This window comes from Balaenoptera musculus, chromosome 1 (assembly GCF_009873245.2).
Source record: "Balaenoptera musculus isolate JJ_BM4_2016_0621 chromosome 1, mBalMus1.pri.v3, whole genome shotgun sequence".
Taxonomy (NCBI): Eukaryota; Metazoa; Chordata; class Mammalia; order Artiodactyla; family Balaenopteridae; genus Balaenoptera; species Balaenoptera musculus.
This window is the reverse complement of record NC_045785.1, coordinates 53487043-53506120: the sequence shown is the minus strand read 5'-3', so window position 1 is coordinate 53506120 and position 19078 is coordinate 53487043. Positions and strand designations below refer to the sequence as shown.

Below are 19078 nucleotides of genomic sequence, written 5' to 3'. Positions count from 1 at the left end.
TGCACAGGCTTTCTCTAGTTACGGAGAGCGGGGGCTGCTCCTTCGTTGTGGTGCGCGGGCTTCTCATTGTGGTGGCTTCTCTTGTTGTGGAGCATGGGCTCTAGACGCGTGGGCTTCTGTAGTTGTGGCACGTGGGCTCAGTAGTTGTGGCTCACGGGCTCTAGAGCACAGGCTCAGCAGTTGTGGTGCACCGGCTTAGCTGCTCCGCGGTATGTGGGATCTTCCCAGACCAGGGCTCGAACCCGTGTCCCCTGCAATGGCAGGCAGATTTTTAACCACTGCACCACCAGGGAAATCTCTAAAACTACTTTTTAATTGAGGTATATGGGTGCCTAAAGAATACATTGTTTACTTTGCTTATTTTATGAATTTAATGAAAAGGTTATTATGCTATAAATAATCCTCTGAGACTTGCTTTTTTCATTCAGCATTATATTACTAAGATTTAGTGTTTATTATCAAAATAAAATGTTCCTTTGGAATTTCACTGTACTTAGAATATAATCTAGATCTTTTTTCCTGTGACCTACAGGAAATCTCTAAAAGACCTGGGCTCTTCCACTTCTCCAGCGTCATCTTCTACTGTCACCACGCCCCTTGTTCCGTACTTACAGCTTCTTCCAAATTTTTTCCAGCCTCTCAGTCTTTGAATTTTGTCTTTCTTCTTCATGATCTCCTCATGGCTGGAGTCTTTTCATTATATTTATTTCATTATATATTTCAAATAGCACTTCCTCAGAGAGGCTTTCCCTAACTCCATGAATTTTCAACCCTTCCTTCCTCCACACTGCTGATACAGACTGTCATTTTTAATCCATTTTTATTTAGTAAATACTTACCACTATCTGAATTCTTATTTTTTTTTTTTTCTACAAGAAATGGGTAGTAAGCTCCCTGAGGGCAGATGTTATGTTTATCCTGAAACCCTAGTACCTAGAAACCTGTGTAGAGACTTCAGTAAATATTTGTTGTATGAATTTAAAGAAGAAAATTACAGGATTATTGGTATTAGCAAAAAGTAAAAAATGAAAATTACCTGATGTCGACCAAGGGTTTGTTTAATTAAATTTTTGTACAGCCGTACAGTGGTACGGTAGTTAAGAGGAGTGATATAGATTTAAATATCCCAATGGGACATTTGTAATAAAAATATAAAAACAAACAAATAATGTAGTGACAACCAAACTCAATATGTAGATATATCAGCAACTGGGTGAAAATAGTTTGGAAAATATACACCAAATTTAGCAAAGTTAGCTCTCAAAGGGGTGTGGGATTATGAAAGTTTTTTTGTTGTTGATTTTTTTTCTAATCTCATATACCTTTGAAAGGCAGTATAACATAATATCCAAGATTTCACTCCCAGCTCCCACTGACCTCAGGTGAGTTTCTTATTCTGTTATGGACTAAATTGTTCTAACCCCCAATGTGATAGAATTTGGAGATGGGGCCTTTGGGAGGTAATTAGTTTAAATGAGGTCATGAGGATGGGCCCTCATGCTGGGATTAGTGCTCTGTAAGAAGAGACACCAGAGAGCTTGCTCTCTTGGCTGTGTGAGGACACAGTGAAAGGTGGTCATCTGCAAGCTAGGAAGGGGTTCTCACCAGAAACTGACCATGGTGGCGCCTTGATATTGGCCTTTTCTAGTCTTCAGACCGTGAGAAAATAAATTTCTGTTATTTAAGCCACCCAGTGTATGACATTTTGTTGTGGCAAACCGAGCTGATTAAGATAGTCTCTCTGCCTGAATTTTCTTATCTGTAAATTGAGAATAATTAATGCCTACAATAATTGAGTTATGTTGATGACTGAATGATTAATCGTACGTAGAACATTTAGAATGGTACCAGGCACATGAAAAGTGCTAAAGAAGTGTCTGCTACTATTATGCCATTCCTATTGCCACACTATTTGTTAGAATACTTAAAGAGAGTAGTTCTTACTTTAGCATGCATCAGAATCACCTGGAGTGTTTGTAGTAACACCAGTTGTTTAACCTTACTCCCAGAGTTACTGATGAGGTAGGTCTGGGTTGGGGCTTGATTATTTACATTTCTTCAAGTGCCCAGAAGATATTGATGCTGCAGACTGTTTTTAAAGAAGTATGTGTTCACATTTTATTTGGATGTCCTTTTTTTTAAAGCTGAAAATGAGTGTTTTGGGTTGAAAGAGCTAGTACTGTTTCTTGTACTGAGTAGTTTCAATTTACTCCACCAGCGTTTTTTTCTTTTTTAAAGTTTCAATACCTGTATTATTTGCCTCAGTAAAGATATTGCATTTCTTACCTACTTAGTATTGAATTTTGTAATAGGAAACTTACTTTATTTGGTTTTATTTTCTTCATATAATAAAAATATAAAACCATGGGAAAGAAATCCTGTCTATCTTCCTATATATGTATATATATTTTTTGTTTGTTTGTTTTGTTTTGTTTTGCTGAGACTTTCTATTTTTGTCATTTGTTTCAAGGATGTTCGTAATTGCTTGTAGAGCTTTTTTTTCTCCCCTGATGGCTGTTTTAAACTCCTTGTCAGATCTTTCCAGTATCTAAATATTGATGTCTGTTGATTGTCTTTTCTCATTTAAGTTGAAATTTTTCTGGTCCTTGGTATGATGTGTGATTTTTTGTTATATCCTGAACATTTTGGGTATTATGTTATGACTCTAGATCTTACATAAGTCTTGTGTTTTAGCAGAAGGGGGAGGTCCTGTTGCCAGGTGGAGGTAAAGATTCACATTCCCCACTCCGTGTTGGGTTGGGGGTGGCTTATTATTGGGTGGAGGTAGGATTTCGGGCCTCAGTTGACACCTCCCTGGCTGTGAGGGTGAGGGGGAAACTTGTTACTTTTCCCTGCTTGGCCTCCACTGACCCCACAATTAGTGGAGGTACTTTTTATCACTGGACTGGGACCAGTTCCCATCTCTGTCTTCTCTGATACCAGACAGTATTTGTGAGGGTGGGGTAGGGATTGAGGAACTTCATTATAGCCAGCTGAGGGTGGACACCTAGGGTCCTCACTCAGCCTATGGAGGTGGAATGGGGCTGTGATTTGTTTCCTTGTGTTTGGCCAGATTAGGGCAATTGTTGCATTTCACTAGAGGGAGCAGGCTTTTCCTGGAGTTTTTTTTTTTTTTTTTTGTCTGTTTCTTTTGGCAATTCTGGGTTGCCAGCTTCTCTAGTAACTAGCCCAGGATACATGAGGCAAAACTAAAACCCAGGAAACACTGCCTTATAGTTCCTTGTATCCTGAGGTCCCTAGCCTGTCTGCATCCTTCTCTCCCCTTTCAGTCTTTATGTTTATTTTATGTATCATGTTCAGGGTTTTTAGCTGTACTCAGCAGGAAGAATAGAGAGAACTGATGTACTCCCTTTTAAAAATAATTTTTGTGATATGATTTTAATTAACACTGCTAGCAATTTATATCAGAAAAAAATGTTTTCTAATCCTTAAAACAATAGACTTCCTTTGCTTATGAATATTTTAAAGCCCAATTAAAAGATAATAGAAGTGTTTAAAATAAAGAAAATAGGATACTGTAAGCCATTAAGATATTGTAGATGTGAATTTATTGGCATGAAAAGAGATTCACAATGCAATAGGTGAAAAACAGGTTTCAATATAATATGTTTGATATATCACCTATGTAAGGGTGTATTTAAAAATACACGTGCATAAGGGAAGATTTGGAATGATACAAAGGTATATGTTTCTGGGAAGATAGAATTTTGTGTGTATATTTTCTGCCTTTTGCTCCTTGAGCCTTTTACTTCTCTTGTAGGAAACATTGATTTTTGTAATAAGAACAAAATATAAGTTCTACATTTATTTGTAGTGCATAAAATATATTTCCACAGTATTTTTTCTCATTGAGATATTGTAATTTTTTTTCATAATTCACATTTGTTTCAGAATTCATAATCAACTTAAGCATCTGTGGTCATTGTATTCAATATCTTATAGGTTCCTCTACCTGGCATGAAATGGGTAGATAATCACAAAGGTGTTTTTAATGTTGAAGTTGTTGCTGTTTCATCTATCCATACACAGGTAAGTGAGTTTTAATAATTTTTGTGATCAGATTTCACTTAAATGAATTGAACATTTTGTCCAGAACTTAAATCAGTTTTGTCTGCTATAAGATTTATGAGACTATATATCAGTTAAAAATGTATAGGTTTGGAAGTTACTTTTTAAAGGAATCAATAAAATATTTAATATGAACAAAAGCAAATATTTTGCTTTTCAAAATGTTATTGACTTCATTTTGAAAATTAAGTGATTTTTTTTCCCTAAGTTTCTAGAACATAGCAGAATAGTTAGAGTTGAAAAACCATCATCCAGCTCGTTTTATTTCTCATAGACTTAGATATTTCAAATGGAAAGGGTTCTTAGGGATCGCCATATTTTTCACTATATTTCTGGAATGTGCCAAGCTCTTCTCAAAGCCTTTGTATTTACTCTTTCTTTAACTGGAATGCTTTTCCTTCTCACATTCATTTGACTTCTCTTCATTAAGGCTTCTCCTTACCTCAGAGAAGCCTTTGCTGGTGACTCTTTTAAACATAGCAGCTCCATCACTCTGTATCGTCTTACCCTGCACTCCTTACTGCTTCTTATTTTCACTTGCATGCTGTTGCACTTTTGCTTTCTGTCACTGTGTGTGTGTGTGTGTGTGTGTACATATAAATGCATTCATATCCTTTGTTTATTGGTTCTTTCCCCCATTAGACTGTAAACTCTGTGAGGTCAGGGACGTTGTTACCTGTGAAGGAAAGAGCCTGCCCTTAAAGTACCTTACAGTGAAATAAGGGGAAGTGCAAAAATAATTATAATAAAACTAGTATTATGTTAGATATATGAACTAAATCCTTTCAAGTACAGAGAGAGAGTTGTTTGTTTTGATGGGAACTGAGTTGTTGCATTGGTGAGTAGGCATTTACCATACAGAGAGAGGGTAGACAGTGCAATTGATAAAAAGCAAGTGCAAAGAGGCAGTAATCTGCTGAAGGAAGGGTAATTAATCTGGTGTGACTGGAATTTAAAGTATGTGAGAAATCATGGTATATGAGCATAGAAGACCAGGCTGGTAAAAGATTATGAAGGACCTTGAATGCCACAGAATTTAGGGTGTATGGTGATTTCTAACGTAAATAGTAAATGTGAGAGAAGTAAATTTGGGAGCATACTAAGGGAGAGAAATTATGGGGCTATAATGAGTTTATTTTTGAGTTTGAAGTGCCTGTGCACTTCAGATGAAGATGTCCTATAGGCAGTTGTAATTAATTAGGAGTTTAGGATTGGGGGTAACAGAATAAATGTGATAGCTGAAACTGTACTAGTGAATGTGATTTTCCAGGGAGAAAATGTAGAGTGAGAAGAGGCGGGTGTTCAAAATGGAATATGTGGGTTCTCCAACTTGAAAAGGCAAGGGGTGGTATGCAGGGGTTTCCAAGGCCACCTTTAAGTTCTGTTATTTTCTAGCAGAACTCACGGGACTCAGCATATAGTCATATTCACAGCTGTGATTTATTTTAGTGAAAGATATAAAGCAAAATAAGGTAGGGGGAAAGAGGTCAAGTCTGGGGGAAAGAGGTCAAGTCTAGAGGAAATAGGACACAGGCTTCCAAGAGTTTTCTCCTACTGGAGTCATAGAGGATAAGGTGAAACAGCATATGTGAAATGTTGTCTACCAGGGAAGCTCAGTTCCCAGAGTTTTTACCATAGGCTTGTCTCGTAGACACCCTCTGCCTAACACATACCAAAATCCTAGATTTGCAAAAGGAAAGCAGGTATTAAGCATAAACCATATTGCTTGCACAAACAGTTTAGGTATAGTGAGCAATCGCCTATCAGTGGGAACCCTCCTGAAATCCAAGTTCCCAGATGCCAGCCAAGGGCGAACCTTGTAAGCAGGCCTTTGAAATGTCTTAAGCTTGCTATGTTAACTCTTTTCTGCACAGTGAGGTAGGGAAAGTAAAAAGACAGGGTGCTCTATATCATGTTTTAAAACAACAGCAAAGGACTTCCCTGGTGGCGCAGTGGTTAAGAATCCTCCTGCCAATGCAGGAAACATGGGTTTGATCCCTGGTCCGGGAAGATCCCACGTGCCACGGAGCAGCTAAGCCCGTGCGCCACAACTGCTGAGCTTGCACTCTAGAGCCCGCGAGCCACAACTACTGAGCCCGTGTGCTGCAACTGCTGAAGCCCACGTGCTCTAGGGCCTGCGTGCCGCAACTACTGAGCCCATGTGTTGCAAATACTGAAGCCTGCATGCCTAGAGCCCGTGCTCCGTAACAGGAGAAGCCACCGCAATGAGAAGCCCACGCACCGCAATGAAGAGTAGCCCCCGCTCACCGCAACTAGAGAAAGCCCACGCGCAGCAACGGAGCCCCAATGCAGCCAAAAAAAAAAAAACAAACAAACAAAAAAACCAGCAAAAAGGTAGTATATATATTTTATTTAGCAGTATGCAGGTAGATCCTAGTAAAATAATGCTCCAGTGGAGTTTTTACTTTTCTGTTGTTAGATATGCTTATGTTTCCTATAGACCTTATTCTTCTGATAATGAGAAGGTTGACATTATAGTATACTGTTTAAATATATTCCTTCCCTTAATAAAATTATTCTTAATATCACATGATATCTTCTTAAGTATACAAATACATTATTTTTCATGTTTTTTTGAATCCTGTAATCATTGTTAGTGGTCTCTTTTTCTAGTGTTGGTAATATATTTATGTTTTACTCCTGACTTTGTTTTTATGGAAGCAGGTAGATACATGTATTGTCTTAATGTAACAAAGAAGGATTTGAGGCAAAATATTTCATAGAGGTGATTTAGAATCTATAGAATGTAGAGGAAGAATAGAGTGGAAGTGTCTAGTGTGTAGCCCCCTGACATTCACAGTCCTGTGACTGAAACTCAAAAGTTTATAAATTTTACAACGCTGTAATATAATTTTATCATGTATTATAATCTTTTTTAAAGGATCAATTGAAGACAATAAATGTTTTTAATGATGTTTTGTACTTTGCTTGTAGGCGCTTTGAAATTTACTGGATATATAGTTAGAATTCAGTAGAATTATTTTTATTCATTTAAAACATAAAAAATTAGACCAGTATTAAAATTATAAATGTGAAGTTGTTTAGCATTACTGCCTTTTCTTAAAGTTTATTTTCATTGTTAACTAAGTGAAAGTCTTCCCAGAGTTTCAGTAGCCTTTTTCTCACATCCATTGGTCAGAACTCGGTCATCTATAGGTATAAAGGAGGCTCAAAGAGCACGCACATTACTGCTTTAAATAAGATTGTGGTTCTGTCAGTGTAGAAGGAGGTTAAATAATAGCAGTTAGGATTTAGTCAGGAGATAGAAACTGCCAGTAATTTGAGTGGAGAAAAATCTGCAAATAAATAATTGTTAACTAAGTTAAAGGTGATTCACTACTAAATGGGTTAAAAGAGAATTCTGATTGTAACAAAGATAGCAATTGCAGAAAGTGGTAAGGGAGGATGGAACCTAGAAACCTAGAGCAAGATCTTGAAGGATGTGAGTCAGACCTCTGAGGAGAGGACACCGCTGCTACAGGAGCCCAGTGCCTGCTGTGCTGTAGTATTGAGGAAGCTTGGTAGAGAGGTCCTGCTGTGGAACTGTGAGAGCCACCACTGCTGCCCATGTCCCTCACCTCTGAGCCACAGCATGCACGTCTACTCGCTGCCATTAGGAAAGCAAACAGGAGGAAGAAGATTCCCTTCTAACTCCTCAAGCCTAGCAGACTGTTTCCCATACCCTCTGTGGTCAGAGCCTATCACAAGCCAGCTGACAAAGGACAAATGTAGTTTGAAGAGTCTAGCTCCAGAATTACAAAATGTGGAAAAGATGGTGGGTTTGGATGGAGCTAAGAGGTAATACATTAATAATGGGCTCAGGTAGGTTGCTAACACACTCGCCATAACAATTGAGCTCTAAAACAATAAGGCAGACTCACACTGGGAAAAAAAATCCTAATATCAGTAGTTTTTTTGAGTAATCAATAGTATTTGAAGTGGCCACTTTACAATAATAGCTGAGAATAGATGTAGTATTTAATTGGAAACAATGTTTGTATATACTAGTATGTACTTTTTTGTATTATCAATTAATATGAGATATCAGTGGTCCATAGTTTGGGGAATGTATGAAGTTATAATTGTTTAGTGCCTCTGTTCATTCTTTGTTTTAGGATCCTTATCTTGATAAGTTTTTTGCTCTGGTGAATGCTCTGGATGAACACATGTTCCCAGTCCGAATTGGAGACATGCGAATCATGGAAAATAACTTAGAAAATGAATTGAAGAGCAGTATTGCAGCATTGAATTCATCTCAGTTGGAACCAGTGGTCCGATTTCTTTATCTTCTGCTTGATAAACTGATACTTTTAGTTGTTAGACCTCCTGTCATTGCTGGCCAAATAGGTAATTTACCTATGTTGGGGGAATCATGAAATTTATCATTCAACATTTCTAACTTTTACAGAAATAGAACCATGATTCCTTTTTGCCATCTCTGTAAGGACTGTGTTTGACTTTGTGGGGCGTTGTTACTTACCTGTTTCTAATGTTGGAAAATGATAACTTTTGTTTCTATAAAATGTGCCATATAGACTTCTACTCTAATTATGAAGACAAATTTATTTATTCACTCACCAAATATTTATTAAGCACTTAATATGTACCATACAGTGATAGGCACTGACCAAGGCATGGTTTCTGATTTTAAGGATCTCATAGACTAGTTAAGACAACATGCAACTGATAAATCATATTGTGTTTTACATGACTTATAATCTACATTTTCACTCATCTGCTATCCTCTACTTAATATAGCTATTATTTTCTTCGTTGACTCAAAATCTCTATCTTCTTTTTCTTGTGAGTTGTTCTCGAAAGAGAGGTATTCAGGTTTCCTACCTTTTTTCCAAGATTCATTCCTTTACTTTTGCTAACAGCTTCCACCCAATCCTGCAAAGTAGTTGAGCTTGTGAGAAATTTCAGCTAACTTGTTATAGAAATTTCGTATTAAGTGGTGGCACAAAGGAGAGTAGTATTCAACTCCTTGAGTTTTTTTTAGGGACACTTGTAAGTAGAGGTAATTCTTGGGTTGAGCATTTAAAGATGAGTAGGAGTCTGACAGGTAAATAACTAGCCCAAGGAGATGAAACAGTGTGTGTATAGTACACAAACAGATAAACTAACTTGGAAATTTTGGGGGAATTATAAGTAATTAGTTATGAATTGGAGGGTTAGTGTTTAGAGATGATATTGGTCGTAGGGGAGATGAAGTAGGGTCCTTGACACATTAGGAAATTGGACTATTATTCTGTAAGGATCAATAGCCTTTGAAGGGTCTGGTCTTAATTAGAAAAGTAATGTGACTAGGTTGGCTTTTATAAGGCTGATTTTGCACGGAGGTAGATTGAAAGTGAGAAAATCTGGAGGCAGGCAGACAGATTTGAAATCTTGAATTTTATACAAAAAACTCTGTGGTCCTGATAAAAGACAGTGATGGTGGGATAGAGAAGAGAGGGTAGTTTAAGAGATACTGAAGAGATGTTGTAGAGAGTAATGTTACCGAAGTCATAGAAGGTTTTAAGAAAAAAAAGTTAACATCGTTCATTTTTGTAGATTGTATAAGTAAAATAATCACAATAGTAACAAACATTTCCCCAACACTTACAGTGTACCAGGAATTGTGCTATGTACTTTATTTATATTAATGTATGAAATCTTTACAACTCTGGGTATAGGTATGAATTTCATGATTTCATGAATAAAATGATGAACATACGCTTAAAAATTTACCTAAAGATTCAAACCCAAGCAACTGACTCTAGAGTCCCACTCTTATCTACTATACTGAAGAAGTATCCGCTGGTGAAATTAACGAGAATAGTCTTGGTCAAATAGTGAAAGTAGAAACCAGATTACAGAGAATTTAGTAGTAAACAGCAGATGATGAAAGGAATGCAAAAAGCTTATACTGTTTTGAGAAGTTTAGTTAGAAGAGGAAGCAAGGTTGATTAGGGCATAAGAGTGGAGAGATTTGAGCATGTTTATATGCTTTGAGAATCTATATAGAGGTGCAAGAGGGTTTAATTAATGAAGCAAGCATGTAGGACAGAAATTAAGGTGGATAGATCATTCTTATGTAGGAGACGAGCACTGCTTCCTTTGGAAAGGAACTAAAAATTGTTTCAGATTCTGATAAATTTATAGTAAAAACTTCAGGACTTTCATGCTCTATAAATTTCTACTCTGAGATAAAAAGGAGGATTTGTGGAGAAGGGAGTAAAGTGGACCTAGTTTTGAGAAGGATTCTGATGGTTTGGAATAGCTACTATGAGGAAAAGGAAAAGGAGTCAAACAGGAACACAGGTAGGATTGCTAAACCCTGCTTAGGTTTCTCTCTTTCTAGTCTCTCTTCTAGTTCAGTATATATAGATGAATCTTCCTAAATGACCACTCTATCTGATATTTCCACTTTTAGGAAAACTTAATTGGCCTCATTATCTGTTCATAAATTCCTGTCTTGATTAAATAAATCATAAAATGTGAGGTGCTGTTGCTCAGAATGGCTGTTTGGATTATCCATTTACTCACTGAGCTACCAGAATTTCCCAATTTTTGCAAAATTCTTGTTATATACTGACTTGAATGGCTGGGTAGGTGTTACTTAGCCTGGCATTTAATGTGCTATAGCCTTACCTCAATCTGGTTTTCTACCCTTTTTTCCTTCTAATCCTTTTACAGAGCTACTTACTTCAATTAAGTTGCTTATCAACTCTTTTCTATTAAGTTAATATTTTTAATAATCTACTTTTATTGGTAACTTTTATTTTATAAACAAAAGTAACATGTGCTCAATGTATGGTATTTAGTTTCTCAGAGTCATCTTTAAAATGAGAAGTTACTTCTCAAAGGTTATATATAAGATAGATTTTTTTACTTATCACGTGCTTTATATTGTTTTACAAAGTAGTGGGTACTGTTTGATGATTCTTTTTTTCTCACTAAGCAAAGCCACATAGTTTTCATGTTAAATTATTAAAATTAGTTTTTTCTCATTTTTTTAAAAGTATTTTTGATTCAGTTAATACAGTATTATAAATAGATACCATAAAATTAATATCAAATATCATCTTTATATGCTTACTGTGTGTAGTCACTATACTTAATGCATATAGTGAAGGCAAAACCTTGATCTTTTTGGAACTTACAGTCTAAAAAAGTTAATGGAAAAATATTTTCCTCCTTAAAAGTAAATCTAGGTCAAGCATCATTTGAAGCCATGGCATCAATTATAAATCGGCTTCACAAAAACTTGGAAGGAAATCATGACCAGCATGGCAGAAACAGCCTTCTCGCATCATATATCTATTATGTTTTTCGCCTACCAAATACTTACCCTAATTCACCATCACCAGGTATTTTATTCTTTTTACTAAGAAACTATCTTGCATAGATTATGTGTTCATAATAGGATTGAAATAATCTTGTAGTCCATGGTGTGATGCATTTATTCAATAGCAGACATTTGTTGAATGCCTGCTAAGTGCCATGGACTATGCTATGTACTGGAGTTAAAAGGATAAATAGGTTATATTTTAAAGCATCATTATTTATACAGCTTCCTTTAAGTTGAATTAGAGAGATCTTGGTTGAATTAATTTTTGGAAATGAACCTTGAAAATAACTTCCGTCTCTGAAAGCATTTTATCATTCCCAGTTAAGATAAATAATCTAGAAAAATGGTACAGATGAACTGGTTTGCAAGGTAGAAATAGAGACACCGATGGACACCAAGGGGGGAAAGCGGGGCGGGGGGAGGTGGTGGTGGTGAGATGAATTGGGAGATTGGGATTGACATATATATGCCAATATGTATAAAATAGATAACTAATAAGAACCTGCTGTATATAAAATAAAATAAAATTAAAAAAAAATTAAGTTGCATCGCAAGGCATTATGGGTAAAATTGGAAGGAAGAGTATTTAAAAATCCCCACTGAGGTTCTCTGAGTCTATTTGAGGCTAATGCAGTCATCTCAGCTTGATTTATGATTATGTAGTCTGACGTATGAACTGCTGTTTGTAAACAGTTTAATAAAAGGCTATTGCTCCAAATTCCAAATTAGCAGTGAGGGTGATTTCTATTAGAAAAGACATTTGTGGAGGATTTTGTTCTTGATACTTAATAAAGTGAGTTCTTTTTCTCAGTATAATACATGCTGTTGACTTGTGGCTCAGCTCTAGGGACCTGATGTTGTATTCAAAGAATAAAAACATATCTCTGCTCATTGTTTATTTACTACATTTTGGGGTACATATGGCAAAGTTGTTTTCCTTACAGTTCCCAGTTCAGTTTTTTCTCTTGATTACATGTTAAAAATATGTGCATAAAGTTCCCCAATATCTCAGTTAAAAAAAAAAAAGATAAGATAAATAGGATAAATAGAATGTTATATTTGTCATTCAGAGTGCTATTGGACATTAAAGAAGAAATATGATGGCTCAGTAGTTTCCTGATAACCCTGTGAAACCTACAATACTATAAAAGATTATCCTCTAGAAAAGTTCTGATCTCTTCATGGTCAATAAAATCATACAGCCTTTTTGAATATTAGAGCCCAGAGTAGCCACTTGCTTTTTGTTTTATATGACATAGGTGGTAGTGGTGGTGGTGGGGGATGACTTAATTTGAATCACTCTTTAGTTGTTCAGTTAGTAGGTTAATGATTATGTTGTGCATACCTTTCAACCTGTTTACATATTTGTCTGTATGAGTCATCCATCCATCACTAGTGATAATGGCAAGTGCCCTTTTCAGCTGTTGTCAGTGTTAACATTAATAATGGTGACAAGTAATTATGACATTCACTCTGAAAACTAGGCATAATAGTAATCTCAGTTTTAGCACATTTTATTTCTTAATTGAAAAAGAGAACTAATTGACTCTTATAGTCTTGTTCATAATTTCCTATCTTGATTTCTAAAATTATAGTACTTGAGTCTCTGAGTATATAACTGATTGTGGACTGTATATAATGCTACTCCATTTACTGTTCCATTCAGTACACTATTAGAATTTCACAGATTTTGCAAAATGTCTTTTTTACATGCTGACCTGAAGACTATAAACTACTTAGTTGACAGGTGTGTGTCATTTGCAAATATGACACTCAGAAAGATTTCTTTAAAAATGAAAAATGGAGATACAATTGCTGGGTATTTTATGTTCATAGATCCTGGTTGAATAATGGTATCAGGCTTGATTTCAGACAAAAAAGGGATTCTTTGCTTTTTTTTGTATAACCTGGGCTTTTAGGAGAATTATCTTTAGTATACATTTATGTATGTATATTATAAAGATGCCATTTTGTTATAGTTAAAATTGTCACTGATAAAGATAGAGACCTAAGCCGTAGTTTCATTTAAGAGATACTGACAGGAAATTGGCTCTCCCTCTTAGTGACTGTGTTTCAAGGGGCAGAGCAGGAGGGGTGGGAAAAAAGGAAAAGATTAGCTGGAGCATTTTGGGTCTTAGATACCCTCATATATAAGGGAAGGTTACATTTGTGTATGTTTCTTATTACTTTTGTGTTTTTTTGTATATATAATACATAATCATAGAAACATTGAAGAGATAATGATTGTATTTATAATTCACATGATTTTGTCAGCTGCTGTAAAATAAATTATCTTTGTATAGCTATCACTAGGTCTGGAGTGTTTTTCTTATTTATAGTATTTTCATTTAGAAATAAAAGCAATTTATGATCTTTGTGGAATTTTGTAAAGTGGAAGAGATTTTTTCAGGTCCTTTGCTGATTAATTTTTTGCTTAATTATATGTTATTTTATATACAACTCTAGGTCCTGGGGGTTTGGGAGGATCAGTGCATTATGCCACAATGGCTAGATCTGCTGTGAGACCTGCAAGCCTTAATTTAAATCGTTCTCGGAGCCTTAGTAATAGTAATCCAGATATATCTGGAACTCCCACGTCACCAGATGATGAAGTACGGTCAATCATCGGCAGTAAGGTAAACTGAAGATATGCGTCTATAAATTTGGTTTTCAGTTTGTGAACAAATGAGAAATGTCCAATTGTTTTACTTTATTTTTAATTTTAAAATGTATTTGAGTTAGTAATAAGAAAGAAATTGTGCGTTTCTATTCTATCAGTGAACACATAAATGTTTGATGTTTCTATTCAATGTTTTTGCTATTACAAACTGGTTTGTGTGCTCTGCTCAAGAATATCTGCCAAATTAAAAAATTTGTGCAGGGTGACCAGTCACATACGACTCATTGTCTGTCTGATTATCATGTGAAAAATGGTTAGATTGATTTTCTAGAGGATTAAAAGAGACCTGTGACTGCTGTGTAGTTGGGACATATTATCAACTTAAAATATGAGCCTCCCTTCTCCAAAAATATCAAGAACAATGATTAACAATTAACAGAGCTACATTTCACACGGAAAACTCTATGTAAGGTGCACCAGGATTAGAAAAATATGATTTATTTAATCATGGTTAGTGATTTTCCCAGATGATAAGGGAGAGGCCAGCCAGTATAAGATCCAGCTGTATTTTATGTAAGCATCCATCTTTATTACCCCCCAAAATATACTTAAGGAACAAGTAGTCATTACCTTTCTATAGTTAAAGTACAAAAATAACTCAGAGTTTGAAAATCAAACTGGAAAAAAAGAACAGTAAGACTGAGACCAAGAAATCACATTATGTTGGGTTTTGACCAAACCATTTTAAATTGATTTTTTGCTATTAGAAAGAAGGAAGATACCTTTGTTACGGAATCATAGCCAACTTTTCTTTGGCATTTTAGTCTGTTAATTAGGATATGAGGAAGAATTAGCAAACATGTTTTGGGGTCTGTGTTTAACCCTTAGCCTGAACTAAATAGACCTTTTTTTTTTTTAATGATCTGAGCTTGTTTTTGTGAAATACTTGAATATAGATCAAACACATCAGAATTACTTAAATCTACTCATATAGTTACAGAAATTTTACATTCAGACACCTCTGATAAACTTTAGCATTGCGCATTTTAAAGTACGTTTTACGTAATTTGAAAGTAATTTCTCACAGATCAAAAATACGTTTTTTAAAGTAATTTCTTACAGATGAAAAAAATATTTTGTAGCCTTATAATTTAAAAAATAAACATGAATTTCAATAACTTAAAGATCCAAATAGGTGTTACTCTAATTAAACAAACTTTCACTTTTTGTGAGCTTTCTGAGAGAATGATGTTCAGATGTATTTACATGGATGCTGCAGAGTAACCTGAGTAATACAGCAATTACAAAAGAGACGGCTTTTCTCCCTCCACATATCTTGTCATGTCTAGGAAGACAAGGTTTTTTATCCTTGTCTTCATTCTTGATTTTTTTTTATTGTGATGGAGGTAATACTTAACATAATTTACGTACTGTAAGTACAGTTCTTCAGTGGAATGAATCTCATTTGTGAATTATAAGAAATTTTCCTATTAAAGAGCTATAGTTGCCATTTTTCTCAAGGTTCTACTTTTGAAACGTCTCTTAATTTCTGTAAGATTTGCATTATGCTTCATTTAGCATAATTCTAGAGTTTTCCTTTATATATGATGTATTTGATAGATTATAACATCAAGATTTAGAACAAAAGTGTACATGTATTGGAATGATTATTTGTCTTTTTTCAAGTGGTTCATAAAATGGGACATAATAATGATGTAAACTTGCTTCTGATATTATGATATACATAAACTTTTGAGAAAGCCGTCATAAGGTGAGACTTTGTCTTATGACAATACAGTCTTGTCCTAATCAAATTTTATTCAAATGGTTTTTGTATGTTCTTTTTTTTTTTTTTGGTTTCATTATTATTATTATTATTTTTAAAATTAATTATTTATTTATTTATTTATTTTTGGCTGTGTTGGGTCTTCGTTTCTGTGCGAGGGCTTTCTCTAGTTGCGGCAAGTGGGGGCCACTCTTCATCGTGGTGCGCGGGCCTCTCACTATCGCGGCCTCTCTTGTTGCGGAGCCCAGGCTCCAGACGCGCAGGCTCAGTAGTTGTGGCTCACGGGCCTAGTTGCTCCGCGGCATGTGGGATCTTCCCAGACCAGGGCTTGAACCCGTGTCCCCTGCATTAGCAGGCAGATTCTCAACCACTGCGCCACCAGGGAAGCCCCTGGTTTCATTATTTTTGATAGCTACCTACCTTCATTTTGGACTATCATTTAGTCATAATCGCAAATAATAATGGTGTATAATTTTATCTCATTGAAAAATTGTAAGGAATCTGAAGTTTATTTATAGCTACTCTTCATTTATTCTGATTTTATTGGCTTGGAAATTAGAGAAACTCTTCTTTAATGATTTTTGTCTTTCACTCTGCCTTAGCCATGGTCATACCCTTAGTCTTGTCATGATGAATAATTTTAATCCTCATAATCTCAATTTCATGCATCTTGTTCTCTAACCATTAGCTTATATTTTTCTGTCTAGTACCCCAACTCCAACAATTTCTCTGCTCAGCAACCTCCAATCACTTGATCGTATGACCTTTTTACTGTACCTCACGCCCCTAACGTTCTTTCTTCCAATTTAGCCAGCTTAAATTCCATGATCAATCATTATAATTATTACCATTATAAACAAACGTCAATTCCCTTATCTTTCCCTTACTTCATTTTACTTGCTTAGCCAAACCTCAGACCATAGCTGAATTCAGTTGACTGCCTGTGCCCTTAAACATGATTTGAGAAATGCCATGATAACTGGTCTCATTTGAAATTAAAGGCCATGAACCTCAAGAGAGCCCTTAATGCTGTCAAGCAATTATACTATATTTCTTCATTCCATTTACTTTCCCATTCTCCCGGAAAAAGGTTTAATGCCTTCTTTGGTACCTCAAACCCTCTAACAGCTCCCCACCAATCCCCCTCCTCACTTTATCTCCTACTTCATTAAGAAAATTGAGGCCATCAGAAGAAAACTTTTGTCACCTTTGACCATCACATCTACCTACCCACTACCATCTACTACTACCTACTACTTAAAACTCTGCTATAGATGAACTGTCCATTTCCCTAAGTCCATTCCCTGTTTGTATACAACCACCCATCCCCTTTCACCTACTCAAGATCCTCACTCCAGCAGTTCTTTCATCACTCTCCTACATCATCAGTTTCTCCCCATCTACTAAATCAACCCATCCCATAAAATGGGATAAAAAATAAAAATTTTTTTATTTCTCCCATAAAAAAAATCTCCTCTCTAGTATTTCTGCTGGTAGCTTCTTCATCATTTCTCTGCTACCTTTTGTAGTAGAATTCCTTAGAAGTGTTTTCCATACTTGCTGTCTCCAATTCTTTTACTCTCGTTCTTTAACTCCTGTTACCCTACTTCAAACATATTCCTTTGATCTTCCTCCCATACTGCCCTTCTAATGCCCCCAGTGCTCTCCTTGTTCTTAAATCCAAAGGTTAAGTCTCAACACTTGGCTGACTTTACCTTACAGCAGCTTTTGACACAGTTAATTCTCCAATTTATTCTATTTACTTAGCTTCTAGGGCACTACACTCTCTTGATTTTCCTCTTTACTGATTACACCTTTTCAGTCTCCTTTGTAGATTCTTCTCTTTCTGATCTCTTAATTTGGAAGTGCCCCAGGCCTCTGTCCTTATTTCTTGTCTTCTCTTGTCTTGTTTTCTCTTTTCTCTACACTCACTCACTTCGTGATCTTATGAAGTCCTGTTGTTGTAAGTATCACTTTATGCTGATATCTCACGAAAATTGTATTTCAAGTACAGATATCTCTCTAGAATTCTAAACTCAGCTGCCTTTTGTAAATCCTTTAGTTCAGATTTGCATATATATTAAAGGTAGAGCCACTTCTCATCACCTCTAGTACTACCATTTGGTCTGAACTACCATCGTCTCTTACTGAATTAATGTAATAGCCTTAAATATGGTTTCCCTCCTTCCAACCTACACTCACTTCACAACATAGCAACCAGAATGCTGCTTTAAAAACTTAAGTCACAAATAAACAAAACTTAAGTTGGATTATGTCATATCTCTGAGCAAGATCCTATGACTAACTCCTTTACCTCCTTTAAGTCTGTACTCAGAGAACTACCTTCTCCATGGGGTCTACTCTGAGCACTTATTTAAATGTATAAGTGTGTCTTTCTCCTTAGCCTTGTCCCGGGGACTTCTTATCCCCTTACTCTGTTTCTTTGACTCATAACGTTTACTACCTTTTAATGTAACATATAAATTAGTTACCTGTTATGTTTATTTTTTAGTGTTTGTCTCCCTTTATTAGAGTATAAGCTCCATGAAGGCAGAGATATTTGTTCACTGATGTATCCAAAGCAACTATAATATCCAGCATATGAAAAGTACTCAAAAGACATGTATCCAAAGAATGAATGTTAGTAAGCATTGAGTATCTCTAGCAAGAGTAAACAACTTTTTAAAAATTGAATTATGCTTTTGTTTGCCCTCTTGCTATCAGGATTAATTAAATACTTAAAGATCTTAAGATATTTGGTTTTATGAAAGTTTTGGTTAGACTTCATTTCCTAATACAAAATGCAGAAATCCTGAAGTTCTAAAATACTATCAACAGGCTTTTATTACTCTAGTGGCTATAAAACCATATTTGTGAGTTTTTTTCATAATTATTTTGCCAAAACTGATCTTTCTTTGTCCTAGCAATGTTCTTTTAACATTCAGTTGTGTAAATATATGGTTACATCAGGTTTGAATTTTATTGCTTTTAAGCAAATGCCAGTGCAATTTTACATTGATAATTAGTTTCTTTCTAATGTATCATCTCCTATTTTTTCATTTATTTTTCAAAAACTGAGAGCTTACTGTGTGCATAGCTTACTAAATCCACTATGCTGAGGATTGTATTGAAACATGAGTATTGATGTCAAGTCAGATATACTGTGAGCCTTATTCAGGGAAGGAGCCTATCTATACCTAAGGGACAAAACAAAATAATAATGTTA

The 19078-nt window shown here is 35.5% G+C and overlaps 1 protein-coding gene across 6 annotated transcripts in view; it reads left to right on the top strand.

The window, feature by feature from the left end:
* DOCK7 (dedicator of cytokinesis 7) overlaps nucleotides 1-19078 on the top strand; it is a 188205-nt gene that overhangs the window by 96784 nt on the left and 72343 nt on the right. For 5 of the 6 annotated variants that reach the window (XM_036849754.1, XM_036849774.1, XM_036849764.1 and 2 more), the window contains exons 19-22: nucleotides 3964-4050; nucleotides 8226-8457; nucleotides 11301-11465; nucleotides 13913-14082. In XM_036849754.1, coding sequence (XP_036705649.1) covers nucleotides 3964-4050; nucleotides 8226-8457; nucleotides 11301-11465; nucleotides 13913-14082 — 654 coding nt within the window. Of the gene's footprint in view, nucleotides 1-3963; nucleotides 4051-8225; nucleotides 8458-11300; nucleotides 11466-13912; nucleotides 14083-19078 lie in introns of those variants that run through there. The other variant, XM_036849803.1, reaches the window with a different exon arrangement.